At 38.3% G+C, this 14,906-nt stretch overlaps 1 protein-coding gene across 1 annotated transcript in view; it reads right to left on the bottom strand.

The window, feature by feature from the left end:
* COL5A2 (collagen type V alpha 2 chain) overlaps positions 1-14,906 on the bottom strand; it is a 112,989-nt gene that overhangs the window by 16,882 nt on the left and 81,201 nt on the right. Inside the window, exons 18-36 of the mRNA XM_057419774.1 lie at positions 13,170-13,223; positions 11,778-11,876; positions 11,253-11,297; positions 11,048-11,146; positions 9,945-9,998; positions 8,767-8,874; positions 7,890-7,943; positions 7,068-7,166; positions 6,344-6,397; positions 5,738-5,836; positions 5,575-5,628; positions 5,425-5,478; positions 4,881-4,934; positions 4,265-4,318; positions 3,894-3,938; positions 2,976-3,074; positions 2,011-2,118; positions 1,842-1,895; positions 95-148 (exon numbers count right to left, since the gene is read on the bottom strand). Coding sequence (XP_057275757.1) covers positions 95-148; positions 1,842-1,895; positions 2,011-2,118; positions 2,976-3,074; positions 3,894-3,938; positions 4,265-4,318; positions 4,881-4,934; positions 5,425-5,478; positions 5,575-5,628; positions 5,738-5,836; positions 6,344-6,397; positions 7,068-7,166; positions 7,890-7,943; positions 8,767-8,874; positions 9,945-9,998; positions 11,048-11,146; positions 11,253-11,297; positions 11,778-11,876; positions 13,170-13,223 — 1,341 coding nt within the window. The remainder of the gene's footprint in view (positions 1-94; positions 149-1,841; positions 1,896-2,010; positions 2,119-2,975; positions 3,075-3,893; positions 3,939-4,264; positions 4,319-4,880; positions 4,935-5,424; positions 5,479-5,574; positions 5,629-5,737; positions 5,837-6,343; positions 6,398-7,067; positions 7,167-7,889; positions 7,944-8,766; positions 8,875-9,944; positions 9,999-11,047; positions 11,147-11,252; positions 11,298-11,777; positions 11,877-13,169; positions 13,224-14,906) is intronic.

The following is a 14,906-nucleotide window of genomic DNA, read 5'->3' on the forward strand; positions in this document are numbered from 1 at the left end:
TCCCAAGTAACTTATTTGACAAGTAGTAAAAGTGCCAATAAAGTGTGATAATATTGAAAAACTTCAGTCGGGAATTGAATAAAAATCTGTTTACCTTTTCACCAGTGGCACCTGCTGGACCCATTGGGCCTATTGGACCAGGAAGACCCTTTTGAAAAATTAAGATGAAAAGAAGTTAGAGAAGTTGTGCTTCAAAACAGTTAATTTAAATCTTTACATATGCTAGTATTTCCATACGATTTTTCATTCCTTTAAAGTCTTGTCCTTTATCTCAGAAAACTTGTTGGGCTTTCTTTATCTAAAACTGACTTGAATTCCCTCTCCCAGTGACCAAAATCCCACATCTCAAAGGACCAGCTTTCCTTCATTCTCTTTTTCACTTACTTCATCTCCTTTATGTAGTGTTTGTGCATAAGGCCAGTGATTAAAAAAAACACCACACCGGCATTATTTTGCTCTCTCAGGAGAAAATTCAGTCCTTTTTCCCCACTTGCACTGAAGCTCCTTCTCTTATGCTAGTATTTAACTGTTTCAATTATCTTTAAAGTGTCCATCATTACTTCTGAAGATTCACTGATATCTTGCAAACTCCTCAAGTGTCCTTTGTCTCTTCAGGGGCTGTTAAGTTGCAAATTTTCCATTCAGACCCATCAGCTCCACGTAATGATCCTATAACATTAACTATATTACCTTCCTGAATATTTAGATATCCCAATTACAGTTCTCTTTAATTAGAAGCAAAATACCAAAACTTGCACCATGTTTGTCTTGAACAAAATTCCCCCTCCCACAAAAGAACTGGTCTGGAACTTAGTTCAAACTGGAGAGAAATATAGAAAAAGAAGGCATTAACAAGGGATACTGTAATGCCATTAATGCTCTAGTGGTCGTTAGCAGAAATATCTGCAGATACCCGACTATAGAATAGGGACGTACATTTAGCTCACCATTATTTTACCCTCTCACCAGTTACTGTAAGCTAAGAACACACCTTATAATGCCTAAGAACTATTTTGTATCCTTGGATAATATCTGACTTGTATAACTTATTCCAGCTCAGAGATGATATTTTTAAGTTAGTGCTTCGGTATACTAAGGTTTCACCAAAGACCTTTTGCTCTTTTAACAATAAATTTAGCCCAGGCAGAATCCTTATCTTTTGAATGTATCTCGCTTTGCAAACACCTAGCAGTTAGTACTCCAACTGGTTTGCAAAACCCAGGATCCTCAGATACATGAGATTCATGTAAAAAGTAACTCAACACTTCGGAAGAAAATATGGCCAGTGCATACACAGCAAACCCAGTGCTTCGGGGATTATTGCACAGCTGGTCTATGCAGAACAGCATATGTAATATGACTTGAAGAGATTCACCACGTTATTTATGCATAGGAGATTCAAAGCTTTACAGTAGAGTCAGTGACTTACTGCCCATATGGGGCTTAGTACATTTACTGGAATTTCCACCTGTGAAACTCAGGACAGACCATGGGGAACTCAGTCCAAACAAGAAGGTGGCATCTGCCTTAGTACAAGAGTAAGAGCTGGAAGGGCTGCTTTTTTGTTATATATATATTCTGCCTGTCCCTTTTTCAATATTTTTACTATAGTCAGCTTAGCTGAATCCCAAATCAACACACTACTTCTGGAAATCCTTTGATATCTTAACTCTCACTATTGATGATACAAAATAGGGGTGTGGGACACAGACATCCCAAGCCACTCTGCACATAGTATCACCATGCTGAATAGCATTTAACTCCATGAGTTGAGTACCCTAGCAAAATAGACAATCTGGTGAGTGAAGAACAGGTCTAAATAGGGCAATGGATTTACTTACTCTTGCCCCGTCGTTGCCAGCTGTACCTTCAGCACCCTTCTCACCTGAGCCACCCTATGGAAAATATACAGAAAGCCTCAGTTATGACACTAGATGCTGAATACCCTGGAATAACTGCAGTATTAAGAGACTGGTGACTTGACTCAAGACAACAGAAATAAACACTTACTCTATCACCCTTGGGGCCAGGTGTTCCAGCGATCCCTCTTTCTCCAGGCATACCTTGAAGTCCTGGTGGGCCTGCATCACCAGGTGTCCCACTAGGGCCTGGACTTCCCTGAAGCAAATAAAGAACAAGTTGCTGTCTATTCATCTGTGAAGTATCTTTGTCTCCAGGCTACAGAACACACTGTGCCTGTGTTAAAGTCTCTAGGGCACTGTTTTAAGTAATAATTTTCTCTTAAATTTGGACTTTATTCATGTCCAAATACTTTTCCCATTGTGTTACTCAGGAAGTTCAGTTGTAATACTGAACTGTAATACTGTAGTCCTTCCAAAGACATTATTATTTACTTAGTGCATGAGAACAGGCAAAAAAAAGAAACTCCAGCATCTTTCTACCTTGATGCCACATGGTTCTATTACACAAAGTAGCTACAGCTAGAAGTTGCCAGGAGCAGAGTGGCTGTATTTATGCTTTGCTTTTCAGAGCTCATGTCTCACATTGCTAGAGACAATCCCTAATTGGGGTGACCTTCTTAAGCCTAAGTAAACAGACTGCAGGTGAAAGAAATGCATGGTGTTTTCAGCATTTTCTTTTAAACGTTCATCCCTGCCAAATGTCTTTATGTAAACTGAAATGGCTCTTAAAACATTGCTAGAAGGTTTTCTGCAGTTCAGAAACAGATTTGCCCGGTTTTACTGAGAAGCACAAAAGCCATTCTAAACTTCAGAGCTATATAAATTAATACAAAATATGATTTCTCAACATTTTAGTATCTTGCAATTTATTAATATTTTTTATACTGGTATAAAAATGGATTTTATGTCACCCTAAAGCCCTTTTCATGAAAGAGATCTTGTTTATACGAGCTATCCCTTTTATAATGAAAAAAAACCCTCCTCTATGTTTGCATGCATGAGCAGTATCATACATTACATCACTGCAGCAACACAAATCTCCATTCAGCTTACCTTTGGACCATCAGGACCATGGCCTCCAGCCATACCCTTTTCACCCTGGAGTCCTGATGCACCTGGTTCTCCCCTCTCTCCTGGATTGCCCCGTTCTCCCTGCAAAATAGAAAATTATTACTTATTTGGGAATCAGGGTTCAGTTCTGGTAGACAAAATCCTAAATACACTGTAAGTGCAGCACTGCTATTTGAACAAAGAGCCTGTGATCAAGTTCTAGGAGAACTGATCAAATAAAAAAAACAGCTTTATGCTTTTATTGTTAAAGGTAGGGGAAATAGCATGCTCAGCCTGGAGAAGAGAAGGCTGCATGGAGACCTCATAGCAGCCTTCCAGTATCTGCAGGGGGCCTATAGGGATGCTGGGGAGAGACTCTTCATTAGGGACTGTAGTGACAAGACAAGGGATAAAGGATTCAGACTTAAACAGGAGAAGTTTAGACTGGATATAAGGAAGAACTTTGCTGTGAGGGTGGCGAGACACTGGAATGGGTTGACCAAGGAAGCTGTGCTGTCCCTGGCGGTGTTCAAGGCCTGGCTGGACAGAGCTTTGCGTGACATGGTTTATTGCAAGGTGTCCCTGACATTGGCAGGGGGGTTGGAACTAGATGATCTTAAGGTCCTTTCCAACCCTACCTAGTCTATGATTCTATGTTGTTCAGCAAACTAAAACCCATCATTTCATAGGTGTAAACCAAATCCTTTAGCAGCTAGTACTCAACGCCACTTCATTACCTACAAAACCATTAAAGGTGGTAGGTTTTACAGAAGCCATTTTAAAATGTATCCATGCTTACAACCATTTTGTTGGTGGGGAAAAAGTAAATAATCACTTTAGCTGTTGAAGTCCACATTCTGTATCAATTGGCAACCTCAGAGAACTGTTACAAATGTTTAAACTCTGATAGAAAACACTTACCCTAGGGCCCAATGGACCAACTGCTCCAGGATCTCCAGGCACACCCTAAGCAGAACAGAATTCACCATTAGAATGAGAGCATTACTTATGAATAATGCCTTACAGTTATGCAAGTTAGAGATAAAAAATTAATTTCCAAAGTGCTATGAATATAGATGGCTAGTTCTATTATTTGTCCGAGACAAGAGCAGAGTCCAAATCAGTCTGTCGGTCAGATTCTAGAAATTATTTTATCCAAAAAGCAGTCCTCAGACAGCTTTCAGACTACATCAGTACATATTTTGAAATAGAGTGGGAAATTAAATTACAAAGAGAAAAAATGGTAAAAGTACTTCATGAAATGAATTCTTGTAACATTACACAGAAATTACCTGATCACCTGGCTTTCCTCCCTCACCTGGAGGACCTGGTGGCCCAGGCAAACCCTGTAAAAAAAGTAAAAAAAATGATAACTAAGATGGTAGGAAATTATGTAAATCCAGGTTTAACTAAGACACCAAGAATATCAATGTAATATTATACCCCATACTAGAGTATGTTGTCAGAGACCCCTAAGAAAAAGTTACATGAATACTGCAGCAAAGTGGTTTTCCTCTTCTAAATGGCAGCCTTTCTTTAATGCTAATTTGTAGGACAAAGGCGTATCAGCCCTAAAAATAAAGTTCTCAATTAATAGAGTTTGACTTAATTAATATTCTATTATCAAAATAATTCTTTGGCTCTGTATTTGGCACATCTTTGGAAAGTCTCCAAATTAAAACAAAAACAACAAAGGTTCTCTCAAGGGATACAGAGCTGGTATTTAAGCCTTTGCCAGTTCAGTTCAGCACACAGCTGATGTGAAAGCTAAGTATCACTCATTACTCTTAACGTTGCTGCCTTAGTTCTGAAGTTGTGTTTTGTTATACATCACTTGCTCAAATTTCTCCAATTGAAGTTGACATCGGTTTTTAATCTTTCTTTAAAAAAAAACATGAATGCACATACCTGAAAACCTGTAGGACCTGGAGGGCCTTGTTCTCCTCTTTCTCCTGCTAGACCCTACACAAAAGAAAGTAGTAAGTATATAGCAAAGGAATATAGGCAGGCCTCACAATTTTTCTTCTCTCTGAATATGTATATTTTCAATTATGTGTTTATTATACATTTTTACTTAACCCCAGGACAAGGCATACCCTATCTAAAAGATGTAATAAAATGCATATCATTTCTCTAGGATCCTCCCCCAGAAGTTCTATGCTGGCATGGAGACACTCAGTTCCATTGAAACTAAGAAAGCTAGGAGTATGAACCATGAGAAAATTTTGCTCCTTGCCCTATTTTTTGTAATGGTCAGTAAAAGGAATTGACCTACTAATATATTATTAAATACAAAATTTCCCATTTTCTAGGAAAAAAATTTCTTTAAATGTTCTTGTAATTTTTTGTTTGGAATCAACAACTGGCATGAAGATAGATAAAAACAGAAGCAGAAGAGCAGTGAATGGATGGAATGACTGGCAGGTAGGCAGAGTGGTAAAAGCTGACTTACGGGTGGGCCAACAGGACCAGAAGGACCAACTTCACCATCTTTACCAGGGGCTCCCTGAATTAAAAATGGCATAGGAAGTATTGTATAGTGAACATATATAACAGAAAAGCATCATATTTTGTTATCATTACAAATAGCAGTCACACTCACTCTCTGTCCTGGGACACCTGCATTGCCTGCTTCTCCGGGTTTTCCAGGATCCCCCTGATTTGCAGAGTTAAAAATTACTGCATTTAGATACTGTTTTCATCTATTAAGATATATGCAAATGTTTAAAGTTAAACAGATCTTTAGTACCAGGTGCCGTACTCACACTACTACCCTTTGGGCCAGGAAGGCCCATGCTGCCTGGCTGACCTCTGATTCCAATTGAACCTGCAGGACCTGGACGTCCATCTTCTCCAGGAGCACCCTGCAGAGATAAAGCATTTTCCACATTCGATTATAAATGTATTTATTCTTATGAATTTATTTACCCCTGTAAAATCCTTGTGTGTATATTATATATATATACAAACATTAATCTAGTTCAGTGCTACAGTTATCAATCAACATGTTTTTAAGGCAGACACAGCTGTAGCCATGCTGCTGGATTTAACTAAATATTATGCAATTTTTATAATAGAGCCACTATGTACAGATACTTTAGTGTTTTCTTGAAGAGACAGTTAGAAAAGATACTGAGTTCAGGATGGCTTAAAAATATTGCAGCAGCTGCTGAACAACAGATACTGCTGAAGAGGCAAAACTAAACGTACAGTATCTGCACTAATTTTGGAGCCAGGAATCTAAGGTGAACAGTTAGAAGATGAACTTGCAGAAATCAAGAAAACTGAAATCAATAAAGTAATTTCAGGGAGCTGGGACCCTTGAATTAATCTGGCATTAACTGAAAATACTAAGCTTTTGTGTCGCTTACCAGGGGGCCAAGTTTTCCTTCAGGGCCTTGAACACCTGGATTTCCTGTCAAACCCTAAAAGTGGGAGTAACATTGATGTTAAGGTTCTGCATATAATTCTAGAACAATAGAGAAATGCAAATAAATGCAAAAGACATGCTCAGTTACTACCATGTATCAAAGTTGTTCATCTTTGTCTTCACTTTACAGCCTCCTCCCTCACTGTCTTTGATCTTCCTTTTTCCTATTCTTATTTTCCCTATTCTTGCTTTTACACCTCTCAAGCTTCTCACAGGCTCATCTTTAGTTCTGCCATTATCTGATCTGTAACATCCCTTTCTCTGCTTTTGTGATATTCCAAATTCTCCTCAAATATTTTTCCTGAAAAATTCTCTAGATGACATGCACCACTCAACTATCAATCACCAGTTTAATGTAGGTTAGACTTCAATTAACTTGGCCCTTAGTTCATGTTATCTGTGGCAACTATGTGCTTTACAAGCACACCCCCTTCAGTTCCACTGGCTGGTCCTAATCAAGGTTATTTCTCCTTCTTCAGAGGCAAGTGGAACGTGTGCTTACCAACATCAGCAGGAAGACAGACATTTTGGCCTTTACCCTTTAAATAGCTCCACTGAAACAAGTCTGTCCTTCTATAACAGCTTCTTAATTCTGCAAAGTTCATTGTGGCTTTCTGAAAATGAAAAATGCTGTTGTTTATAGTGTACTGCTATTAGTTTCTTACCCTTGCACCCGGGAGGCCAGGTTCACCAGGACGCCCAGGATCTCCCTGACCTCCTTTAGGACCAGAAGAACCTGCAGGACCACGCTCCCCTTGGGCACCCTAGAAAGATACCATTAGGCTACAAGTTAAGAGGTGGAACAGCAACTGGAAGGGAAGGTTAAATAAAACAGGTATCTTCTATTAAGGATCTATTTTTTTGCAAACAAGAGTTCCAAATAATTAATGCTTATTATTACTACTACTATTTTTTGGAATGATTATTTAAAAATTGTCTCTTCAATTAAAAAAAATATTTTGGGAATTTTAGAATCCCTGCATTTTTACCAAGTCAGGGATTTACAGAAACACTAGACCAATAAATATGTGAGTCAGTTTCCTGGAAGTGTTAAAAAAAGATAGGAAAGCCAAAGACAGATAAGCACATCCGTTCAAGGGACAAGTCTAGGAAAAACAGTCCACACACAAAGAAAAGGCTTTCATACAGTTACCTGCTACAGAGCAATACATTAAGAAAAAAATAGTAGAACAGGTCAAATCTATCCATATTTCAGCAGGAGGGAGCATTAAGTCAGGGACAAGCAAGCAAAACTGAACATCACAGGAACTGAAAGTGATTTTTCCCAAAAAGCTTTTAGCCTCAAAACATTCAAATCCCTTTTTGGCACCTATCAACTCCTTTTGATCCTGCTGCCAGTGATTTTGAGGACCTGCCTACTTGCCTAGAAGCACACATTTTTAAGGGAACTCTTTCTTTCTATGTATCTCCATGTATGAAAATTTAACAAATGATCCAATAAAAGATGGACACATTAATTTCATTACCTTTGGTCCAGGCAAGCCATCAGAACCTGGAAAACCACGGTTACCAGGAGCACCCTAGGAAAAGCCATAGATATGGGATGATTATCTTAATTTTTACACACCTTATTGAAAATAAAGTACTAGATTTAGGTCTTGGGGTTTCAGTTCATTTCCTTACAAATTCCTTACTTCAATACTTTAAACTTGTCTTTTTTACCACTTGGAGTGGTAACAATGCCAGTGCTTCATTAATGCATGCTGAACAGCTCCTTCTATGTGAACAGTCTCATTGAAAGCAAGGTGACAATTTATACAGGATTAAGCAAGAAATCTGAGATTTGCCTGTCATATCTCCATCATTTATCCTACCATACTATCTGAGGCACTGAATCCAGAAATGAAAGTATCCAGTATAAGAAGAAAAAAAAGATAACTATCCTAGGCTCAGCAGGAGTAGTCATTTTTCTCCTTCTTAGTAGCTGGTGCTGTGGTTTTAACTTTCAGCCTGGGAACAACACTGATAACAGTTGTTGCTAAGTGATGTTTACTCTGACCAAGGACTTTCCGAGTCTCATGCTCAGGAGAAAAAATGACTGCTACTGCTGAACCTAGGACATAGCAGCAGTGGTTTGTGTTTTACCTTAGTTACTGGACTGTTCTTATCTCAACCTGTGGGTTACACGCTTCCAGTTCTCCTCCCTATCTCTCCAGGAGCGGGAGGAGGAAGAAGGTGGGGAGTGAGAGAGCGGCTGCGTGGTTCTGAGTTGCTGGCTGGGCTTAAACCATGACAAACGGTATGAAACTACTGTTAGGAAAATAGTTGGACTATACCCAGAATGAACCTGCGATAAAACTTGTGGTTAGCTCAACAGACATATTATTCCTTTGGATTGCTTACCCTCTCTCCAACAGGACCTGGTGGACCTACTGACCCTGGATCACCTCGAGGACCTCTTTTCCCTTCTTCACCTATAGGGCCAATGGGACCCTGAGCACCTTGTGGGCCCTAGCGAAAGTAAAATATTTCAAAAAGACAAAATTACTGTTAGCTTACCAATCCTCAGGTACATTGAAAAGGACTGTCTTCTAAACATGACAAATATTTTTCCAAATAAAGGAGGAAAAAAAATAGGTTCTGGATTACTTAAAAAGTGCAGCTCTTCAGCATTAGTTTTTCTCTTTTACAATGTTTATAATTTTTCAGTAAGTGCACTTCAAATAAACTAAATCTGCAGTTCAGCTGTATAGCGCTTCTAAAGTCACCTACTCGGTCAGACACAACAATTTGTATTTACTATTCTCAAAAGGGCAAGCTGCAAAGGATCCAAAATTCAGTAAGACTCTAGTAGAAATTCTAACAGGAGAAGAGAGTCAGTGGAAAGGAAATCATTACTTTGTCTGTATTTTTCTGTCAGTTATCACATGATCATTCAACTGGTGAGAGAGAAAAACTAAATATTGGTTGAGAAGTCAAACTGATTCTCATTCTGCAGAATCACTTTTCTTGCAAAATTCATATGATTACAGCATGGAATTAGCCATGCTCTCAAATAATCTTTCACAAATATTAGCTATGTGCTACACAGCTCTTCATACCATAAATGTATAAATATTCATATTATTTTAATGCATGAAGAAAATATAATTAATATATACATAACTGCATAAGTATAAATGTATTAAATACCAGTGTAAAATAAAAAAGGATGCTATTATTATGATTAGCATGCAGACCTGTGTGCTCTTAAATGTCCAAGATCACATGAATCCATTTCATAGGAGATTGGGAAATTGAAATACAGTCATTGGGAGTGTTGCAGAAACCTCAGCAGATGCACTAAGTTTTTTCTGTCCTTGAGTCTTGTAAGGCCTATATTGAGTAGGCGATTTGTAACAACAAAGGATCTGCTTCACCAGTCACTGTTAGTACTGTCTAGTCAGGCTCGCTTTGGTTTGTTCCACTATAATTACCCTCATGATTACGAGCATCAGAAGTGTCTTGAAAAATTTAAGAATCTATAAAATATTCATACCAGCCTTTGTGATTTCTTTTCATCTTATACAATGGAGACTTACAGGTTCACCTTTAGGTCCTGCTTCTCCCTTGAAACCTGGGACACCTGGGTCTCCCTGAAAACACACGAATAACATCCATAAGATTAAAAGGCTGCATAGATTTTTTTGACCATTTTGTATTATGCTATGAAACAGAAAAACAGTTTCTAGTTTAGTGACTAGCTGTAGGCACTATAACAGATGCTTATAATGTTTTGTCTTTCCCCTTAGTGTGCTTATTTATATATGTATATTTTGTTATCAAAACACACTTAAATTTGACAATTCCAGGAGATAACAGTTACTGTTTGTACAAGATTATACAGACACTCTTTTTTTCTTAGACCTTTAAGAAAGCAATCCCAGTATTTTGGGCACACAGAAGATTCACAAGATCCGATTTTGGCATACTCATTAGCAAGCTATTAACTTATTTAAAGGAACTCCACTGTTAATTGTAGAATCACAGTGTGGTTTGCGATTGGGTTGGGCGGGAAGTTAAAGATCACCCAGTTCCAGCCCCCTGCCATGGGCAGGGACACCTTTCACTAGACCAGGTTGCTCAAAGCCCTGTCCAGCCTGGCCTTGAATGCTTCTAGGGATGGTGCAGCCACAGCTTCTCTGGGCAACATGTTCTAGTGTCTCACCACCCTCACAGTAAAGAATTTCTTCCTTATATCTAATCTAAAACTACCCTCTTTCAGTTTAAAGCCATCTCCCCTTGTCTTATCCCTACACACCCTTGTAAAAAGTCCCTCTCCAGATTTCTTGTTGGCCCCCTTTAGGTCTGCTATAGGTCTCCCCAGAGCCTTCTCTTCTCCAGGCTGAAGAAGCCCAACTCAGTCTGTCTTCACAGGAGAGGTGCTCCAGCCCCCTGATCAACTTCATGGCCCTCCTCTCTGGACTCCCTCCAACAGGTCCATGTCCCTCTTGTGCTGGGGACCCCAGAGCTGGACACAGTACTCAGGATTGTGCCTCAGGAGAGCCAAGCAGACAGGGAGAATCACCTCCTTCAACCTGCTGGCCACTCTCATCCTGATGCAGCTCAGGATACAGGTCACTGTTTTAGTTTCATAGACTGACACATTTGCAAGACATGACAATTTCAACAAAGACATCATTACCGGCTGGCCTCGAATACCCGTTGGGCCAGTACTGCCTTGTGGTCCTGGGGAACCAGGTGGACCTGATAAACCAAGGGGGCCTCCAGTCCCTGGAGATCCCTACAGATAGAAAGAAAAGCAACTACAGTAAGGAAACATAATAAAAATAAGAAAATAAAGTGAATTCACTTACATGATTTCTTCAATAGGTGGTAAGATTACTTACAGTAGGGCCCTTAGCACCTGGGGAACCATCTGTCCCTTCAGTACCCTACAGATAACATACCAATCATTAAAATTAATTCTAATGAGAAGGATATTGATAACAAAAGCAGATGATAATTATTTTATCCACTTTGACCAATAAAGTCTGGTCTCATAAGACATTAAATTAAATAAATACGGTAACATATATGATCTACTTGTGTAAATGCCAATTGGAGTAACAATGCAAGCAAGTTAATGTGATTCTTAATCTTTAAGATCTTAAGTTTAAGATTTAAAGTACTTCTAGGATTGAGACTATATAAAGCTGTGTACCTTCAGTTTTCCAAGTTGTTTTAATTAATCAATGAAAAGTTATTTTCAACAAAATAAGCACAAAACAAACGAACGAGACCTTTCCATTCCTGAGAAAAAAGTAATTTGAGTACAAACCAATGTCTATGAAGTTGAGTTGGGTATTAGAACTCCTCACAAACAAGCAACATGCACAAACTAAGCACTGAGAGGCTCAGTTTAATGTACTTACAGGAAGACCTTGTGATCCAGCTGGGCCCTGTGGACCTGTTTCACCTCTTTGTCCTTGAGGTCCTTCAGGACCACGAGGTCCTGTTGGACCTGCTTCACCCTAAGATTTCATAGGGGAAAACAACTGGAGATTATTCTGCTCTACAAAGTAGTGCTATGAAGTAAATAAGGAGGAATACTGATTTTATAAAAAAAAACAATTCAGAATTTTCAATAGTTCATTATCCTTAAAATATATTTTAGTTTACCTAGTTCTGCTTCTACTACTTTTATGTGAATGTAAACTTTAAAAGGACAAACAGAATTTTTCCTCAATGTATACAATGACAAGGAAACTTTCTACAGAGAAGCAGCACTGTAACACCAGTGACTCAGATCAGATAAAAGAGATAGACATCTCTCTCTAAAATCCCAGTATGTATCCACAACTTGGCAACTTTTTTTTAGCTTCAGTAACAACTAAAGCTTAAGATTTGGAAATCAAATACACACAGTCTGCTTAGCTTTTTCGAGTTCAACACAGCTCTTCCGATTTTACATCATCCAATGATCAAACTTGAAGACAGCACCTCCTTTCCAAAGTTTCCATTAATTTATCATATGACAGCTTCTCCAAACATTTATTTAGGTATTATCTGGTGTTTAGCCATACCAAAACATTGATGACATGCACTAAAAGGCCTATCATTTAATTGTATACGTTATGTTAATTCTCTTATTAAGACTTGTTCCCCAAAAGCCCTTTTGTGAATGCTGCCAGCTTCAGAACACAAAACATCTGCTGAACTTGGCTACCTGACTAATTGGGAGTTTCTTCTTACATAATTTTTTCCTGTCATGTGTAAAGGAACAAAGAGGAGCAACTGGGTGGAGGACAAGTACAAGAAATGTAAGGAAGTCGTATGAACCATAAAAGGTGGTAATCATCATGTGCTCTATCATTACGTACATCTCTGATAGGGTTCAGTCATTTGTCTTACCAGTCTAGGTCATCTCAAAAAGTGTCCTCAGCTGAAACTAGAAGTTTCAGCACTATAAGGTTCTGCTTAAATATTGTCTTAGACTAGTTCTCACAACTTAACTTGTAATAATGCATCTCGTTATTCTTTGAATGCACTGGACAAGATTCCTGAGGCACTGCATGACAATCATCTTATAATCACCCCTCAGCTCAAGCAAAAGTGAAAACAAAGACAGCATCCTAACTGTGGTAAATTGCAACTGCTTCATTTGGCCTCTGATTTCTATCTTCCATCTCAAGGTCCTGACTAAGACTGATTTCACAGCAACTCTTAATGACCTGTATACATGTCAGCCTGAACCCTGTGTAGTCTAGCACACATTTTTTATTCTATGGACTTAAGACATATTAACAAGGTATTTTATTTTTTACCTTTACACCTGGAGCACCTGGAAAACCTGGAGAACCAGTTATGCCAAGTGGGCCCTATAAAAGACAGACAAAGCTGTAATTCTGCAGTTTAGATCACAGATTAGTATCTAATCGCTGGGTGAATATGCTTCTGGGATTAAGTGTATTTTTTAGTCATAAAACATTTGTTTATAACAAAAAGAAAAATAACAATAATTTTTCCAAGTGATACCGATACATTTTATAGAATCGTGGTGCAGTATTTTAATAATGTATTTACTGACCAGCAAAGTTACAGATCTTGATTAGTTATTAATGCACAAATTGCAATGTGCACAGTTGACAATTACAGCAATTGTTTTTCAAGTTTAGTTTTTAACAAACTATTATATCCTCTTTCTAGATCTATGGTATTGTTTTATGGAAATAAAAAGATCAGATATGTGTTAAAGGATAACAATTTGTCCTACAGAATGTAGCAAAGGAGAGTTTCACTTCTTTCAGACTTAAAACAGTAATCTAGGAAAAAAGAGAAATACAAGCCACATCTACACTAAAACAACTGGATTGCTAGACAAGTTTTCTGTAGCAAGCAACAAGTGAAAATGACAAGTGGAAATATAACTAGAGGCTAGTTTCCAAGTTTTCAAAATTCACAGGAAAATTCATTCACAAGCTTTAAAACACAGATTTTGTATCAAATTTTCAAGGCTGTATAGACACATACTGCAGATACTTTACTGCTTGTATCTTTGTTCAGAGATAGGCAGGTATTTCTCGAAAAGGAAATGGAGAAGAGGGTGCCCCACCATGAAACACAGTGCTGTGCAGAGGTACACCTTCAGCTCCTGAAGGCAGTGTAGCTCTTCCCAAACAGCATTGTATCTTGAGGCAGTCGATGCTGTGTCTAAGAAGGGAGAGGCTGAGCAGAGTGTAGTATTGAAGTGGCTACACAACTGCTGTTTCTAGAGCAGAATTCTTGGTGGTGCTGCAGAGTGTAGGTTTACCTCATCTGACTGTAAGGACATGAAGTATGGGGCTGGGATGAAAACAGCTGGGGCTGCATTATATGGCAGACTGTCCAAATTCACTAGAAAGCAAACTTTAAGTGTATACACTTGAATATACCTGTACAATATGATATAAACCTTGTTTTGCTAAACAGAAAACTTCCAATTAAGGGTTTTTCAGTAAATCTGTAAATTCTTTTCATTTTCATAATGCTTTTTGTGCTGAACAAGACATTCAACAGATCTTTCTACTGTATTACAAACTCTCTGGATGGTGGCACACAGTGGTTATTAATATTCACTACAACACTGTTCCCAGATGGTTCTGCTTTATCTTTTCCTGATTTTCTTTTTTGTAAAATATGATGCATACTGTAAAAAAAAAAATGTTCTATGTAATAAAGCTTCACTGAAAAACTTAATAAGAACAATCTGCCCCCCAGAGCACTCATTACAGACAACATTTCTGCCACGACCTTGCATGGATTTCTACAGAACTGATGTAAGAGCTCACTAAGTATAATTTTGAAAACTTATGTCCCAGTTTACTGCATCACAAATGCATGTCTGCCAAATCTCTCTCTCATTGCAGGAAGAATTCCAGAATTATGCTGTACCACCTCACTGACCCAAATAACAATGCATTTCATTAACACTTCCTCCAATGAGAAACATATGCATTAAGTACCACTATCTCCCTTGTGACACTACATGGAATTTTACCAAAAATGTTAGCCAACAAGATAAC

The sequence above is a fragment of the Pezoporus wallicus genome, unplaced genomic scaffold (assembly GCF_028554395.1).
Source record: "Pezoporus wallicus isolate ANWC-B61680 ecotype Strahan unplaced genomic scaffold, APGP_CSIRO_Pwel_v1 contig_4710, whole genome shotgun sequence".
Classification (NCBI taxonomy): Eukaryota; Metazoa; Chordata; class Aves; order Psittaciformes; family Psittacidae; genus Pezoporus; species Pezoporus wallicus.